The 17,693-nt window shown below is 38.9% G+C and overlaps 1 protein-coding gene across 1 annotated transcript in view; it reads left to right on the top strand.

Annotated features, from left to right (window-relative positions):
• LPIN2 (lipin 2) overlaps positions 1-17,693 on the top strand; it is a 60,575-nt gene that overhangs the window by 26,999 nt on the left and 15,883 nt on the right. Inside the window, exons 4-8 of the mRNA XM_003801612.3 lie at positions 2,427-2,728; positions 10,025-10,132; positions 10,673-10,796; positions 12,282-12,624; positions 16,012-16,111. Coding sequence (XP_003801660.2) covers positions 2,427-2,728; positions 10,025-10,132; positions 10,673-10,796; positions 12,282-12,624; positions 16,012-16,111 — 977 coding nt within the window. The remainder of the gene's footprint in view (positions 1-2,426; positions 2,729-10,024; positions 10,133-10,672; positions 10,797-12,281; positions 12,625-16,011; positions 16,112-17,693) is intronic.

Raw genomic sequence — 17,693 nt, 5'->3', positions numbered from 1 at the left:
CTAATCTTGAATAGTCCCGGAAATTAATTTATTATGGTCTTGAGAGTTAATTAATTGCTCTGTATCTTTAATCCTGTCAATGATTACGTTTGGCTTCTTTCACCAAGAGAACACAGTTTGCCCTGTCTGCCCTGTCCTCAACACACACACTGTGTTTCTGCTGATCTGGATAGTAGAGAACTGTTTTTGGTGGGGTTAATGGGGATCTTTTGAAAAATTCTTTAGAAGGCATCATTACATCTTTCTTTACTAAAGATATAGGACTTCTTTTTTGCTTTTGAAGATGAACTGCCAATTTGGTGTTACAAACTCATTTTAAAAAAAATAAAATACGGCTCAGCACCTATACTACAGTGGTTACGGTGCCAGCCACATGCATTGAACATGGCAGGATCGAGCCCAGCCCAGGCCAGCTAAACAACAGTTACAAATACAACAAGAAAATAGCTGGGCGTTGTGGCAGGCACCTGTAGTCCCAGCTACTTGGGAGACTGAGGCAAGAGAATCGCTTAAGCCCAAGACTTTGAGGTTGCTGTGAGCTGTGATGTCACAGCACTCTACCAAGAGTAACATAGTGAGACTCTGTCTCCAAAAAATAAAATAAAAAACAATAGTGAAATGAGATTATTTTTATCATTTTTCAGTTCAGAGAAAAGGCAGCAACTTAGGGATCAGTATGTAAAGCGGCACGAGATAGTATGATGTATGAAGTAGACCCTTCTGGACTGGCGCTGCTTCTAGTATCTTCATTACTTGTTTTGTATTACCTTGTTTGCATTTACTTGGCCTAAGCAAAAAATTTTCCTCATCAGGGACAGAAGAATAGAGTGAAATATAATAAATGACATTTGTCACAAGAACAAGAGGTTTTTGTTGTGTTTCTTTAAATCACATATAGTCCCCAACACTGATGGAACTTTGTGTAAATCAGCAGATACAGTGAGTGAGAAGTCTGGGTTATTGATAGCTTGTTTACCTGCTTTTCATGGTTTATTCTGATGATGCTGTTAAAAACTAGGCTTAGCAAGGTCAACTTGGAGAATGTCACCTTTTCAGCCTTTTTTTTCCTAGTCCATGTCTGACTAAATTGACCAAATTTCCTCAGCTATAGTGTGTATATATTTAAAATAAAAAATTGGTTCATCCAGCAAACATTGGCATTACTACTCTATGTCACATACTACAAATGAAGGAGTCCCCCTACCCCTCCAGGAGTTCATGATTTAGAGGAGGATGACACTTGTCAAAACACTATCTGGATGCCATTTATTTGCTTTTATTTCTCTCAGATTTTTCTGATCATACATCATCAACATCCCTGTAAAGTCAGTAGTTCTGGGTCTCTGTCCTTTTTATAGCTGTACTATATTCCATAGTATGGATATACCTTAATTTATTTAACCTTTCTCTTATTAGTAGGCATTCAAGTTGTTTTCATCCCACAAATACTGGCTGTAATAGAACTAGGGAAATACCACCAGACGCAAAAACAGCTTTCAAGAAGTAAATAGAGATCATTAAATTAAAAGACCACAGCCTCTCATTTGGGTACCTTGGGGTCATTCAGAATATCTTATCACAGTTTCTCCGAAAGTGTTTAACAGTGAACATGGATTTCATCTCGGTAAATAAAACTTCAGCTTCAGGGTAATATATTACCAAGTTCAAAAGCTTGCTTGCTTGCTTGGCTTTGATAATAGATTACCCTGAGGTTAATTTATATCTGTGTTACAATAATCTTCCATTTTCCCCAGTGATACAAAGGAACAAAAAATTGGTTGTTATGATACTAATTTGCTAAACACCTGACTTGATCATTCTCTCAGTATTAAGTATTAGGTGTTATTCTTTTTCTTTTCAATTCCTAAAAGAACATGTTAAATTCACTGATGTCATTTGTTGTAGATTATTGTCTTCATCCTCAATTAATTTGGCAAAACATAAGCATTGACCACTCTGCATTCTCCATAGTTCCTCACCTCACTTACCTGTCCTGCTCCCCTTTGTCTGGTGCATGTATCCTTAATCTCTGCCTTCTGCTTTATCCTGTTCTTACATCTCATAAGTTCTTAGCAGAGGCTTTTGGAATGCTATTGTTGCTTTGACCTTTTCTTTGCCAAGAATTTAATTGACTCTGCTTTAATCATAGCTTTGGGGTATCCCATACCGGTCAGGTACATTGATTCCTCCAAATGTACTCAGTTACGTGTCCTGAGTACACGTGTACTTACGTGTACTCAGTTACGTGTCAGCTTGTGTAACAGCATGAAGACCTGCTCAGAGCAGGCAGTGCCTTCGTTCATTGTAACTTTCTTAATTTTAGAAGATACTTTTTCTATCACTGTGAAATTGATATCTCAAAATATTGTTTGATTTGCCATTCGGTTTGTCATTGTTGACTCTTCTTTCTCCGTGTTCTCCTTAAGGAAAAGCTTCCTGCTTACCTCGCCACCTCACCAATTCCAACCGAAGATCAATTCTTTAAAGATATTGACACCGCTTTGATGAAATCAGGTGGAGATGAAAAACCATCTCAGAGTTCAGACATCTCACACATCTTGGAAACAGAGACAGTTTTCACCCCAAGTTCTGTGAAAAAGAAAAAACGAAGGAGAAAGAAATGCAAACAAGATAGTAAGAAGGAAGAGCAGGCTGCTTCTCCTGCAGCAGAAGACACATGTGACGTGGGCGTGAGCTCTGATGACGACAAGGGCTCCCAGTCAGCAAGGTAGGGTGCTCAGCCTGGGAAGGGTCTTGTTCAGGTGCTGGGCCATCAGCTTATGCTGTAGGTAGAGCGCAGGGAAAGCCAGAGGCTGCCTTTTCCTTCACGGAGATGTAATACGAGATTTGGACTCGTTTTTCTCCTCCATGGTTTGTTGTAGAATCAAGCCAGAGAGGCATTTCCCCTGTTCCTTATAATTCTACAAAATTTGCTATCAGACATTCTGTTGTGCTACTAAAATGCATCTTATAGCAGACTGGTGGTGTCTCTTTTCATACAGCAAGTTTGCAAAAGCTGAGTGAGTTGTCAGTCTAAGAAGATGTGAGTTAGTGCTTTGCCCTTGGTTAAGGAGATGCAGGTAGACACAACGTTGGCATCTCCCACCCAGTGGTCTTATAATGGAGAGCTCATCTTTTCCTGAGAAATTCAGAGTTCTATTTATCATCAAAATATATCCTAGTACATTGGAAGAGGAAGGAGTTTCATTTGTTTTAAGTGAGAAATCTTTTTTTTTTTTTTTTGAGAGACAGTCTCAAGCTGTCACCCTGGGTAGAGTGCCATGGCATCACAGCTTACAGCAACCTCCAACTCTTGGGCTTAAGCAATTCTCTCACCTCAGCCTCCCAAGTAGCTGGGACTATAGACGTTCACGACAATGTCTAGCTATTTTGTTGTTGTGGTTGTTGGCATTGTTTGGCAGGCCCAGGCTGGATTTGAACCCACCAGCTAGTATATGTGACTGGTGCCCTAGCCATTTAGCTACAGGCACCGAGCCTTAAGTGAGAAATCTTGATCACCACTTATTTTACCAGCTCAGTGGAAGAAATCAAAATATATATTCCAGTTCTCAAGTCAGCATTGTCTGGGCTTTAGGTAACAATTAGGAAAGAAAATATATTTTCTCATTCAAGATTTGATTTTCCTCTGTCTGTTCCACTCAGTGGCCCTTTTGGTTCTAGGACTGTGTGACCGGGTGGTTCTCTTTGTGTTGGTGACTATAAGACAAAAAGCTACTGCCACAAGTGGCCCTGTGTTTCCAAACCCTTTATTTGAAGTGAAGGTTGGCTTTATGGGGGAGATGCTGATCCACGTGTATGTGTTCAACTCAGCTGCTGAAAAGAGAGCTCTTACCCTTCTTACTGAGAAACGTAGAGCTTCTGAAATTTTTCTTTTGTTTTTCTTTTGAGACAGTCTCACTGTGCCGTCCTAGGTAGAGTGCCGTGGCGTAACAGCTCGCAACACCCTCCAACTCTGGGGCTCAAGCACTTCTCTTGCCTCAGCCTCCCAAGTAGCTGGGACTGCAGGCCTGGGCTAGGTTTGAACCCACCAGCCCCAGTGTATGGGCCAGCGCCCTAGCCACTGAGCTACAGACACCGAACTTGAAATGTTTTTATTATAGGAAAGAGAGGCAATAATTTCTTTAGTTTCAGAAATCAAATATATACCAAGAGTAAACTCTGACTTAATCTAGTATGAGTTTTGTTTATCAAGGTCAAGTCACTAGAAGACTATTATTATTGTTGTTGTTATTATTATTATCATTATACTACATTAGTAAATGAGGCAGCATATCCCTTTTTGACAAAACTATTAACTCATTTTCTAAAATTTTGAAATCTGGATTGTAGATCCTAGAATAAAATTCTATGTTTGTAGTAATTTTTCTTAGATGAAACTTTTTTACCCTTTGTTTTATTCCTCAGAAACTGACTTGTCTGTTATTCTTTTTTATTTCTCCAACACAGACTATATTAGACTTTGATTTCAGCTCTGATAGAAGGCAGACTCCTCTTTTAGAATTACAATATGGAAAGTGGGAAACAGTCATGGAGAAAGTATATTAGGCTTTATAGACCGGCATAAACTATACTTGTGAAATTTTTAAATCCTGAATAAATCAAATTTGGGTAATTTTTTTTCTCTGTCAGTAGCAAAATACTAGCTGGGTAGCATTCTAATTATAAATTTTCTGAAACTCTGCTCATATATATTTATGTATAATTGGTTGCCAAAGAATCTTAAGCTAATTTAAAAACCATAGTTTTTTAAAAGGAGACTCTTCTTTTTTTCCCTCCTTTGTCTCCTTTTTTGGGGGGGTGGGGGGAGACAGTCTTAAGCTGTCACCCTGGGTAGAACGCTGTGGCGTCACAGCTCACAGCAACCTCTAACTCTTGGGTTTATATGATTCTCTTGCCTCAGACTCCCAAATAGCTGGGACTACAGGCACCCACCAAATGTCCAGCTATTTTTTGGTTGTAGTTGTCACTGTTTGGCAGGCCTGGGCTGGATTCGAACCTGCCAGCTCTGGTGTATGTGGCTAACTCCTTAGCCGCTTTAACTACAGGTGCCGAGCCCCTCCTTTGTCTCTTAAAGGTTATTTATTCTTCCCTTTCTTGAATGAGTAATCTATAAACATCTTTTGGTCTTTTCTTGCTTAATTTCTTTTGAGTCAAAAACATTGTAAATAATTCCTATTTTAAAGGTTTTGTCTTACATATAGTGTAGGTGGGCAAGAACTAATGTGTTCTTTTGAGAAAACTTGAAATACTACTACATATCTGAATTTCACATGGATTAGCGTTGTAACATTCACTTAGTGCTTTATTCCTAAAAATGTTTGACTAAAATTTTTTCAAGACCTACCCTCCCCATAAAAAACTAACAACAGTGAAGTAATGCTTTGCTTCCAAAGTTTTGTTGACATTGTGTCCTCTCTTAACATAATAATAGAATAAAATTAGGAACTGAACAAGAACAACCTGCAGCTTCAACTTGGGAAGTTTAAACATTTCTAAAGCACCCTGCTGAATGCACAAGAATCACACTGTACAGGTGTTCTGTGAATGAGTGTTGTGAGTCAATGCATTGCCAGAGATATCTGTATATGCCTTACTTTTTTCTAGGTTGTATGGAAAGGCTGTGTCAGCCAAAGCTGTTGGTTAGTACCGATTTGGTTGGCAGTTATGAAGGGTTGCCAGCCCATCTCTAAGCCAGCACCTGGCTTGGTTGGTCAGCAAGCTTATAAAACCCACGTAAACTAGAATCTTGGTTCTTTGCTTTTTCTTTAGGTCCCTGTTATAGCTGTTACCACTTAGAGAAACTCTTTCCTGAAATTTCTTTTAAGTAGAATCTGCCTAATTATGACTTTAAAAAAGAAGAAGGCAAAATGTAAACAGTCGTGAGAGTTCAGGTTGTATTCTGAAATAAATGCTAGCTAAAAAGTAGCCTGGCCCCACTAAGAGATTGCAGACCAGTAGCCCTCTTTATCACTCTGGGCCTTGGGTTGTTAATCTGTGAAATAAAAGGATTGCAGTACATGGTTTGCCAGGCTTCTGTCAAGTACAGCATCAGATTCTAAGGTAATCTGAGGGAAGGTACTTATGGTCATTAACAGCATATTAAACAACACATTGAAGAACCTGAGAGAGAAGGGATAGGAAGTCTACTGCTTTTGCAGTTGTGAGGTCTAGCAATTATGAATCTTTTTTCCTTGGCCTCTCTACCACTTACGGGAGAGATTATTTTTCCAGAGAAGATACATAAAATATATTTTTGTTTTGTTTTGAGTAATAGCATTCTGTTTAAACTCTTCACTTTTTAAGAATTTTATTAATAGACTTAGGTTGATTAAGGCTTCTTAGAGGAGGCAAATGAAAGAGGGAATCATTCTTTGAAGCAGGTTGCTATTACACAGCCAGAAACCTCCTTTCTGGACATCAAAGAGCTTTAAACTACATGGCTTGGTTTAATCTGATGAGTCTCTTGCCCTTCCTAAGATGGACTTGTGGGGTTGAATAAAGCATGAAAGCTTTATTTGTCCTTTGGCAAGTAGGGGTGTGTGTGTGTATGTACTAAAAACATTACTCCTAGGCAATGTCCATTTTGGAGGAAAGAGACTTTTTAAATTGTGTTGAGTGCAAATACGTGAAACATGACACTGATGGAAATATTTCAAATATCCAGCAATAGCAAAAATGGAAGAATCAAGACCAGACCATCAAAAAGGAATCTCAATTTTTAATCCACCAAAGGAGACTTGGCTTAGAAAATTACATCTGAAAGCTGAGTCCAGAAAGCATAAGACTTCTCCTAGACAGCATCTATTGCCCTGAGGCTACCTGCTTTGTTTCCTGATGAGTAACTAGCCTCTGTAAACACACCCTCCATGTTCTCCTGGGCTGAGGGCAGATATTCAGGGTGACGAGGATCTCCCAGACACTCACTGCCTTCCCCCGCCCCCCTTCATTTCTCACACAGCACACGTGAAGAAGCATCAGTCTGTTCGTCCTCTTACGAGGAATATCTTTTATGGGAAATGTCCTTTGCCCAAATGCCAACTTGGGTCTTTAGCCACACTGAAATTCACTGATAGATACTGCACTGAGGTTGCCAGCTGTCTTACTTGTTAAGAGAATTAGTGATCTTTGTCAGGGTAGCTAGCAACCCCATCTATCTCTTACTATAATTACGTAGTTTAAAACTCTTTGCACCTATAATTTATCTCATATAATAAATTCAGGCTATTTATTTTAGTTTTCTGTTGATTTTCCCCCCCTTTAAAAAAAGTTGAGGTACAATTTACATTCAACAACATTCACAGATCTTAAGCATGCAGTTCACTTAATTTTAGCAGTAGTAAGAGTCTAATAACCTGTTAGCTTTTGAATTGGAAAACGGTTGGCTTACAAAATGATGCCGAGTTTGAAGACAGGATGTTGAGGTGCTTCTGTGAAGTGGAAGTACCTGTACAGGTGGACTGTGAACCTCAGCCTCACCAGCCTGCTGACCTCCTCTGCTCAGTGCAGGTGTTTATGTTAGTGGTCCCTCGGTGCTTTAGCACAGACAGAATCCGTGCTGATGCTTTCTTCTTCACACTACTGTGAACACTCCCTTGGAGCCTCCTATCGTGTGCTTGGTTTAAGTTACTCTGTGGCATCTGCCTCCCTGGGCACTGTTCTTAGGCATATGGGCCATGTGAAAGTGCCCGGAGTCTTCACAGGTCCTGTTCTCATAGAGGAGTCAGAAGCCTGACAGGGAAGCCTGACATGAGAAACCTTATCTGTCACTCTGATGGGGTCTCTTTTTCTTAGAATATGCCCAGCAAAGGCTGTTTCATGTTTCTCTGGAATTGTAAACTCTCAATGCTACCTGATGTCTCTCTTCCTTAATAGTTTATGAAATGCTATTTGTTTTGCGTAATTCTCCTTGGATTTTATACTGCAATAAAATGTTGCCAAGGTGAAATATTTTTACTGCAATAATTTCTGTTAATGAAATTTGTGTGGCTTTTACCCTGTTCTTCTTTTCAGACCACTTTCACACATACAAATAGTGATGGGTCAAGTTTATGTGTTCCTTCACATTGGGAAAGTAAAAACCATTCCCAGTTTACCTTTACATTTTCCTCTATTAAGATAAATGTAGTATTTTTTCCTAGATGGCCTGCCTTTCTCAAGTATGTTTTTCTTCCCTTGAATGAGATTGTATGCCAAAGTTACCGGAAGAGAAGAGGTTAGAGTAAGGAAATCAAAAGATATAGATATGTGGAAAAACTATTACATCTTAGAGCTGGTGGTAAAACAGAGTGTGCTAAATTAAGATAGCTTATTAAGAAACATAATGCTGAAAGATAGTGAACTGGTTTTCCATTCTTGTTTTTAACTGCAGCAAATTAAGTGATATGGATATTCTCATTTACGTTTAGTATCTATCCTATGAGAACTTTGAATTTCTGTAAAAATTTCACCTGCAATCCTAGCACTCTGAGAGACTGAGACAGGGGGATTGCCTGAGCTCAGGAGTTGGAGACCAGCCTGAGCAAGAACAAGACCCCATCTCTCTAATTTTTCTAAAAATAGAAAAATTAGCCCGATGTTGTGGTACATGCCTGTAGTCTCAGCTACTCGGGAGGCTGAGACAAGAGAATCTCTTGAGCCCAAGAATTTGAGGTTGGTGTCGGTGACTGGATGAGACTTTGTCTCAAAAAAACAACAAAAAAGGAATTTCTTAAACTTGTATGATACGATGCTTTACACTTCTCAGAGTTTCTTTGTACTTTATGCTTTTCAGAAATTTCAGTGTGCTACACCACATATCCCATGTTGACCCGGTGGTACAGACAGGGAGATAAATTTCCAACTAAAGATGAAAACCAAGGCCCACTGTTGGGATGTTTTCAAGGTTAACTCTGCCAATTAAAGAAAACCAAATTAACTAAAACTTACTAGCATTAGTTCACTCTCCTACAATTCCAAGGTCTCTGTATGAATCTCAACACATTTCTCACATCTCCACCACTTAACAAATTTTCTAAGTAAAGAGAAAATTCTCACACAGCCCACTTACCTGGACTGGATCCAGTGTTCAGACCTTGAGATAAAAATAAACTTAGTAATAACCAAAAAAAAAAAATTCTTGGCTAATCCCTAGACCAAATCAGAAAATTAATCTTGGGTTTTTAAGAGTTTAGGGTATTTTTGAATTTTTGAGTCATATCTCTTATTTTCAGCTAATATTCTTATATTTTTTGTAATATACAGAGGAGTACAGTGGAAAGAATGAGGGCTTGCTTGTTTTGAATATAGGTATTTACTAACTTTTTTATTTTGGACCGATTATTAAGTTTCTCTAGATTCTTGATTCCCTAAAATCTAAAATGGAATATTACTACCTCAGATTTGTAAAGACTTAATGAAATAATATAAAAAGCTTTAGTTTTATTCTTTTAGTTTTTGAACCAATTACCCCTAAGGGATGTAAGAAGGAATTTTATTTTTATTTATTTATTTATTTATTTATTTATTTTGGTGACAGTGTCTCACTTTGTCGCCCTTGGTAGAGTGCTGTGGCATCATAGCTCACAGCAACCTCAAACTCTTGGGCTCAAGAGATTCTCTTGCCTCAGCCTCCCAAGTATCTGGGACTACAGGCGCCCACCACAATGCCCAACTACTTTTTTTTTTTTTTTTATTGTAGTTGTCATTTACCAGGCCCAGGCAAGGTTTGAACCCGCCAGCTCCGGTTTCTTTGGTTTGGCTGGCTCCATAACCCCTGAGCTATGGACATTGAGCCCTAAGAAGGAATTTTTAATCTCATATTTAAATAGCAATTGCAGTACTGTATGGTGTGCGGCTCTGGCAGATTCCCTCTTCTCCATCATATTTGCCTTTTAAGAGGGATAGTTATTAATCATTTGGCCTTTGTTTTTATTGTTTACGTAATATGTCAGTAGATTTGAGGGATATTTTAAAAAGCTGACAAAAATGTCATTGTTCTGCCTTTCTTTGATTATTCCTTTCACAGAGGATCTTCAAATGCTTCCTTAAAGGAAGACGAATACAAGGAGCCTTTGCTCTTTCATGCTGGAGATCACTACCCCTTATCTGATGGAGATTGGTCCCCTTTAGAGAAGTAAGTGTCTTTCAGATTTCTTGGTTTCTTAAAGAGGAAGAACTTCCATAGTTGACCTAATTAATGCACATGCACGTGTCAGTATACTAGGCTTACTTCCCTATGTTGACCAGGTTGTTACAGTCCCTTGGGTGGTCAGCTTAACAGAGGGTTCTGTATTAATTTGTTTTTCTATTATTTAACAGTAATGAATATTTCCCATTTCTTTCATGTAGCGGAGTCACTAAATGTTTGCTTTTAACATAAGTATGAACCTTTTTTCAATTTTGTTTCTAAACTTGATCAGACTTACTGTACAGTGTTGGCTAGTTGTTGATCTGTATAATCAGTATAGAGTTTGACCATCTACAGTTCATACATTCTAATCCTTTAGTGTCAACTATTGACTAAATGTGAATAATATAATGAAAAAACATGTAGTCACACTGTTCTACAGTTAGATCTTCAGGTATCACTTACGGTAATTTACCTGCCTCAATCTATTTCTTTTAATCTGTTGACCTACTTTGAAGTCATAATGGATCTTTGTTGCATTTGTAGCACCTATTCCCAGACAGCATGTCCTAAGAGTGATTCAGAGCTGGAGGTGAAACCCACTGAGAGCCTGCTCAGATCAGAGTCCCACATGGAGTGGACATGGGGAGGATTTCCAGAATCTACCAAGGTATTAAGGTGTATTTGCCCATGGAGGTTGTCTGATTGGACTTGGAATCCCTCCACCCATGAGGAAAGGAGGCAGTTTCTGACTGAGCTCTTGTGGATTTATTAATAAACGATGGGAGTGCCCTCATGTGGTCATAAAAGTAAACCTAAAGTTAACGTTTTTCATAATATTTCCACTACATGTTTACCACAAAAGGAATCCAGCAGTATTTCACATTTCTATGTAGTGAACAATAATATTGTTAATATAAGAAAAATTTAAAAGACACCTTAAAGGAAACTAAAATGTACACTGACATTTTAAACAGGAAATCCATTATTAAAGTTTTGTTGTTGTTGAAGGGGCCAGGCCCTGTGGCTCATGCCTCTAATCCTAACACTCTGGGAGGCCAAGGTGGGACAATCACTTGAGGGCAAGAATTCGAGAGCAGCCTGAGCAAGAGCAAGACCCCTGTCTCTATTAAAAATAGAAAAAAAAAATGAACTGGATGCAGTGGTGTGTCATGGTCCCAGCTACTTGGGAAGCTGAAGCAAGAAGATCACTTGTGCCTGGGAGTTTGAGGTTGCAGTGAGCTATGATGCCACCACTGCAGTACTGTACCGAGTAACAGAGCAAGACTCTGTCTTTTTCAAGTAAACAAACGATCTTTTTTTTTTTTCTTTACCACCTTATAGTGAAAGAAGAAACAACTGGGAAGATACATTTTTTGAGAGAGAAAATGATTAGATTCTGTATTGAATTTAGTTTTTAAAAGATACACATTTTGCTTTTATCTATGATTGAAGGTAGACTTAACTTGCCACTTCTATACTGGTTTGTTTTGTTTTTTATTCACTTTTGAAGGATACCCACTTGTACACTGTTTTAACAGAGCCTGAGGTGGTCCAGACAGGGCTAAATTTTCATTTAGTTTTCTCCTCTGGAATGAATATTCTCTGCCTCTTAGTATCTGAAAATTGTCTTAGTTCCTCATAGCCTTCCCCAGTGTTTAACTCTTCACTTGTAACTATTTTATAAATATCATGATATTGAATAAAACACAATTGTTAGTTTTTACCCACTATTATGAAATATTTCACATTCAAAATAATATATTCAATGAATGAGTTGTTATAAATAAAATGAACACAATTACCAGCTTAAGAAATGGATCACAGGCTCGGCGCCTGTGGCTCAAGTAGCTAAGGCACCAGCCACATACACCTAAGGTGGTAGGTTCGAATCCAGCCTGGGCCTGACAAACAACAATGACGGCTGCAACCGAAAAATAGCCGGGTGTTGTGGCAGGCACCTGTAGTCCCAGCTACTTGGGAGGCAGAGGCAGGAGACTTGCTTGAGTCCAGGAGTTGGAGGTTGCTGTGAGCTGTGATGCCACAGCACTCTACCCAGGGGGAAAGCTTGAGGCTCTGTCTCAAAAAAAAAAGAAATGAATTACAATAAACACCTTGAAAAATCGTGTAATTTTTAAACAATATAACTTTTTAGGTCAGCAAAAGAGAAAGAACTGACTATCATCCCAGGACGGCTACAATTACACCATCAGAAAATACCCATTTTCGGGTAATTCCCAGTGAGGACAGCCTCATAAGTGAAGTTGAGAAGGATGCTTCCATCGAAGACACTGTCTGTCCTATAGTGAAACCTAAGCCCAGAGCCCTGTGTAAGCAGTTGAGCGACACCCCTCCCACTGCAGAGCTCCTCCAGCCTCTGGAGAGTCCCCAGATTCTATCTATGTTAGATGTGGACCACCTTCCCAGCCCATCCTCAGCAGAGGCTGCCTCGGAATCCAAACCAGCAGCTAAAGTAGACTCCCCGTCAAAGAAGAAAGGTAATCATTTGCTTACTGGCATCAGGTGCATTTCGATGATAAATTGTGTCAGTGTTTGAAATACAGTACTATGTGGTGGCTACCTTTATGTTTGTATTCCTGGTCAGAACCTTCACGCCTTCTTTTGCTCACTTGGTTACTGTGGCCTCTCCTTTGGGAAGTCCAGTTGAAACAAGGCTCCGACTCATCACTGCTTCCTCTTGCTGGCTGCTACTCAGTTAATGAGTGATAGTAACCACTTTATTGGCCAGATATGTCAATTAAGTGAAGGGAAATCTTAAACAGAAAAAATGAGAATAGAAAAAATATTTTTACTTGAAACTTTGTTTAGTTAAGGTCAAGTACAGGATAAAAATGTACCATAATTATTGGTACACGAGTCATTATGAAAGTTTTGAGACGTACAAAAATCACGAAACATAAATCTGTTCAGATGGAAACAAATGAAGCTCTCCAGCAACACAGACAGACCAAGCAAGTTAAACTTGGATGGTTGACTCAGAAAGGACACTGCCCCCTGGGGACAGTGCTCACGCCTGTAATTCTAGCACTCTGGGAGGCTGAGGTGGGAGGATTGCTTGAGCTCAGGAGTTCAAGACCAGCCTGAGCAAGAGCAACTCTGTCTCTACTAAAAATAAAAAAGTTAGCCAGGCATAGTGGTGGGTACCTCAGGTCCCTAAGAGGCTAACGCAGGAGGATCACAGGAGTTTGAGGTTGCTGTGAGTTAGACTGATGCCCCAGCACTCTAGCCTAGACAACAGAATGAAACTCTGTCTTAAAAAAAAAAAAAGGATGCTGTCAACTGTTTCTTGGAAGTGAAATAACGGACCATAACACAGTTTGTCTCAAAACTTTTGTAGTAACCCACACATGTACTCTCCTTTCATTGATTATTTTCTTTCTAAACTGGGTAGAAAATAGGATCCACTCTTGGCTCAGTGGTGCTGTCTCACTTTTAACACACAAACTGAATCAGAATATTATTAGCTATTTAAAAATAGAATCATTGGTACTTGGTACAGCAAGAGCTAGGACGCATACACTCTGTGAATATTGGACTTGAATTCTGCTTTTAGGGAAGTGTGAAACTTTACAAAAATCACCCATCTTTATACATAGCCAGTGATCTACTTCATTAACCCCAAAGGTTAGACAGTCACGGACTGACTTAATAAATGTCCACCATACATATGGACCTTCAAGGTCACTCAGATGATTTATCTAAAATAAAAGAATGTGACTGTCAAGGGTGTTTGAGGCCAAATCTGACCATCCAGCTGATGGTGGCCTAACTCAGCACCTGCTCTTTCACCAAAGGCCCATAACCACTTGTTCTGCTCTAAGAAATGTTAAGGTAGAAAATGTAGTTCTTCCAGGATGAATACTTTCTTTTAGCCTAAGCACTAATGACATCTATTTTTGGCTTAGCACATAGTGTAGTAGCTGACTAGAGACAGGAACGCTTAGTGGTCACCACCACTATTTTGACCTCATTCTTATTTCCTCTTTTAGATGAAAAGTTTTATACGTATTTTTTGATTCTCTTCACTCTCACACATACAGTTTTTTACTGTTGTAAAACACTTGAAAATAAATGATAGGCATAACATTTTACTCTTAGATACTCTAAGACAACCATTCTAAGAATATTTTCTGCTACCCGGGAGGCTGAGGCAGGAGGATCACTTAAACAGAGGAGTTTGACATTTCCGTGAGTTAAGCTGACACCACGGCACTCTAGCCCAGGGAACAGAGTAAGAATCTTGTCTTTAAAAAAAAAAAAAAAGGCCAGGCATGGTGGCTCATGCCAGTCATCCTCACACTCTGAGAGGCTGAGGCAGGTGGGTCGCTTAAGCTCAGGAGTTTGAGACCAATCAATCTAAGCAAGAGAGAGACCCCATCTCTTAAAAAATAGGCAGGCATTGTGGTGGGCACCTTGTAGTCCCAACTACTCAGGAGAATGAGACAAGAGAATCTCTTAAGCCCAAGAGTTTGAGGTTGCTGTGAGTTATTATGCTACAACACTCTATCAGGGGTGACAAAGTGAGACTCTGTCACAATAAATTAAATAAATAAATTCCACATTTACATCTCCCCAAATATACCAAGAATTTTTTAGCTTGCTATTTCCCCAAACCAAAATCCCATCTAGGTTCACATGTTGCATTTGGTTTTTGTTTCTTTAATCTTCTTTCTAAACAGCACCCTATCAACTCTCCCCCCCTATGTCCACTCTCCTGTATACCCCTACTCACCCTGGTCCCCTGTCTGCACAGTGACCTTTGAAAGAACCCAGCCACTTGTTGACTTCCTCATGTTCTGAATGTGTCTGGTTGTTTTTTCATAGTGATGTCTATATATTTTCTTAACTGAAAATTAGTTCTATAACAGTATTATTCGGTAGAAATGGAATATGAGCCATATATATAAAAAATATATAAATTTGTGTCTTTTTGTAGTCACTTTATTTTTAAGGTAGTGGCAGGGTCTTTGTTGCCCAGGCTGGGCTCAAACTTCTCATCTCAAGCAACTCTCCTGCCTCAGCCTCCCTAAATGCTAGAATTACAGGCATGAGTCACTGCTGAGCCAGTAGCCACAGAGATGATAAATAGTGTAAGTTTAATATGTAATCAACATAAAAGTTGCTAATGAGCTCTTTTCCATTTTTAGAGTAAGTGGTGTGTTTTACACATTTTTAAATGCATTTTTCATGTCTGTCTTTAGACTAGCAGCAATTCTAAGTTGCTCAGTAGCCACACATGGCTGGGGGCCACTACAGTGGTTAGTTCAAGTCTAGAAGCTTAATTAGATTTAAGGCATATTCTAAGTACTTCTATTGTATCTCATGACCTGCTTAGTACTGCTACATGTGGTCATTGTTTAATGTGTTGTCTACCACATCTATTCAACAGGCAAATAAGGAAAGGATTTTTTTCCTTTTTTTAATTAGAAGATAATATGCGGTTTGGTACTTGGGCACCACAGAATATCCATCCTATTCCCTGACAACCTTTCCTTCTCACTTCTGGTGATGGCCTTCAGTTTGGTCGTGCTTATTCCTACCTATAAATATTTAAAAAAAAAAGAAAAAGAAAAAGAAAACACTTCTACCATTAAATCTGAGTTATTAAGGGGCTAGGGTTGTTTATGTAACAGTAAATGAAGGAATGAGTCGTGGACATGTTTATTGAGTGCTGAACCTCTCTTCCACTAGCATAGATGGTTAACCAACACAACCAAAGAGGTAATTGACACCTTTAAAAATAAAACCCTGTTCAAATCATGGTCTGTATTATTTGCAAACCTTCGTGGGTTTTGTAGAGTTAACAGAATTGAAGAATAATTTCTTACCTCTGATTTTTTTTTTTTTTTGATATGTAAAAACAGGTATCCACAAGAGAAGCCAGCACCAGGGACCTGATGATATTTACCTTGATGATCTAAAGGCTCTAGAACCTGAAGTTGCAGCTCTCTATTTCCCTAAAAGGTAGTATGCTCCTGTGTACCACAGGGTGGACAACTCTGAAATAATTCTAGTTACCTGTAGAGCAAAACATTTCATCTGGGGAAAAGGAGCAACTCAGTGTCCCTTAGCCACCTTGATGGCTTCAGGTTTTGGAAAATTCAGAAATACTGTGTGGTTTCAACTGTTAGGACTTGAAATTAATAATTACCTATTTTTGAAGACATTTTCAATACAATGAGGAAAGAGACACTAATTACACTTACATAAGGACATAGGAATTCAGATAAGCTCTTTTTAGTCATTAATGCAAACTCAACATGCTTGGGAAGTTTCTTAGCTTGCTTTATTTATTTATTTATTTATTTATTTTTTTTCTAATGCTTTCACTCCTTTGGAGAGTAAGCTCTGGAGCCTTTTCTAAACTCCAGCCTGACCTGTGTGCCCCACATTCCCTGTAGCTTCCCCAGTTTCACACAGCCTCCCTCTCTGGCCCTTACCAATTTCCCTTTGACTAACTTAAATATGGTAACACTCGGACTGTCTTCCCAAGTTCATTTCCATTCTTAGGGGAATTCATTATAATAGTCTGGTTACAAAAAGCAGCAGAACTTTTTCTTCACAGTATCTACTGAGTCATAGGCAGGTATAATTGAAACGAGTTGTTGAAAAACATGCTTCACTTTTTATTTGGAATAGGACTGACATAAAGATATTTAAAATATAAGTATTTGGGGGAGCTTCTTAAAACTCTTACTTAGCTTTGTACCCTAAATTTGTCTCATAATAACTACTTCATTTGAAGTAATAGTTGGATTTTTTTTAAGGTAAGGAAGCTGAAACTTCTTTTTTAAAAATAGGGAGAGTAGGCCTGGGACTGGTGCTTCGCACCTGTAATCCTAGCACTCTGCTGGGAGGCCAAGGCGAATGTGTTGCCTGAGTTCACAGGTTCTAGACCAGCCTGAGCTGGAGCAAGATCTCATCTCTGAAAATAGCCTTGTTGCAATGCAAGTTCCTGTAGTCCCAGCTACTTAGGTGGCTGAGGCAAGAGAATTGCTTGAGCAGGAGAGGTTGAGGTTGCTGTGAGCTCTGACACCATAGCACTCTACCAAGGGTGAGAAGGTGAAATGAGACACTGTCTCACAAAAGAAAAAAAAAATTGGGAGAGTAATGTGATAGGACCTTTATGTTATTACTCTACTATAAGTTAACTATATAGGGTCCTGTCCATCCACTGAGTAAGCTTCTTGCCTCATAAATTATTTCTTGAGACATTCCATAAATACTTAAAAATAGTGAGACTCTTTTAATGCTTATCAGCATTTGTTTTGTCACATTTGTTATCTTTAATACTAAATATCCAGTATTTGTAATTATAGATAAACTTTGATTTGGCAGCATGTTGAGTCAGATGGCATTAGATCTGAGTAGATTTGTTATTTTTCTTTGGGATAACCTTAACTGCTGTAACTAATAAAACTGAAGGTCTCCTTGGCTTACCACAGTAGAAGTTTGTTCTTGTTCATGTGGTAACAGTCACTGTTGGTGTTTGGGTGAGTGGAGGCCACACGGTCCTTCCCCAGGCAAGAATTCAAGGTTTACAAGC

The sequence above is a fragment of the Otolemur garnettii genome, unplaced genomic scaffold (assembly GCF_000181295.1).
Source record: "Otolemur garnettii isolate 467f Iridium unplaced genomic scaffold, OtoGar3 scaffold00213, whole genome shotgun sequence".
NCBI classification, from domain to species: Eukaryota; Metazoa; Chordata; class Mammalia; order Primates; family Galagidae; genus Otolemur; species Otolemur garnettii.
This window is presented reverse-complemented; position numbering and strand designations above follow the sequence as displayed.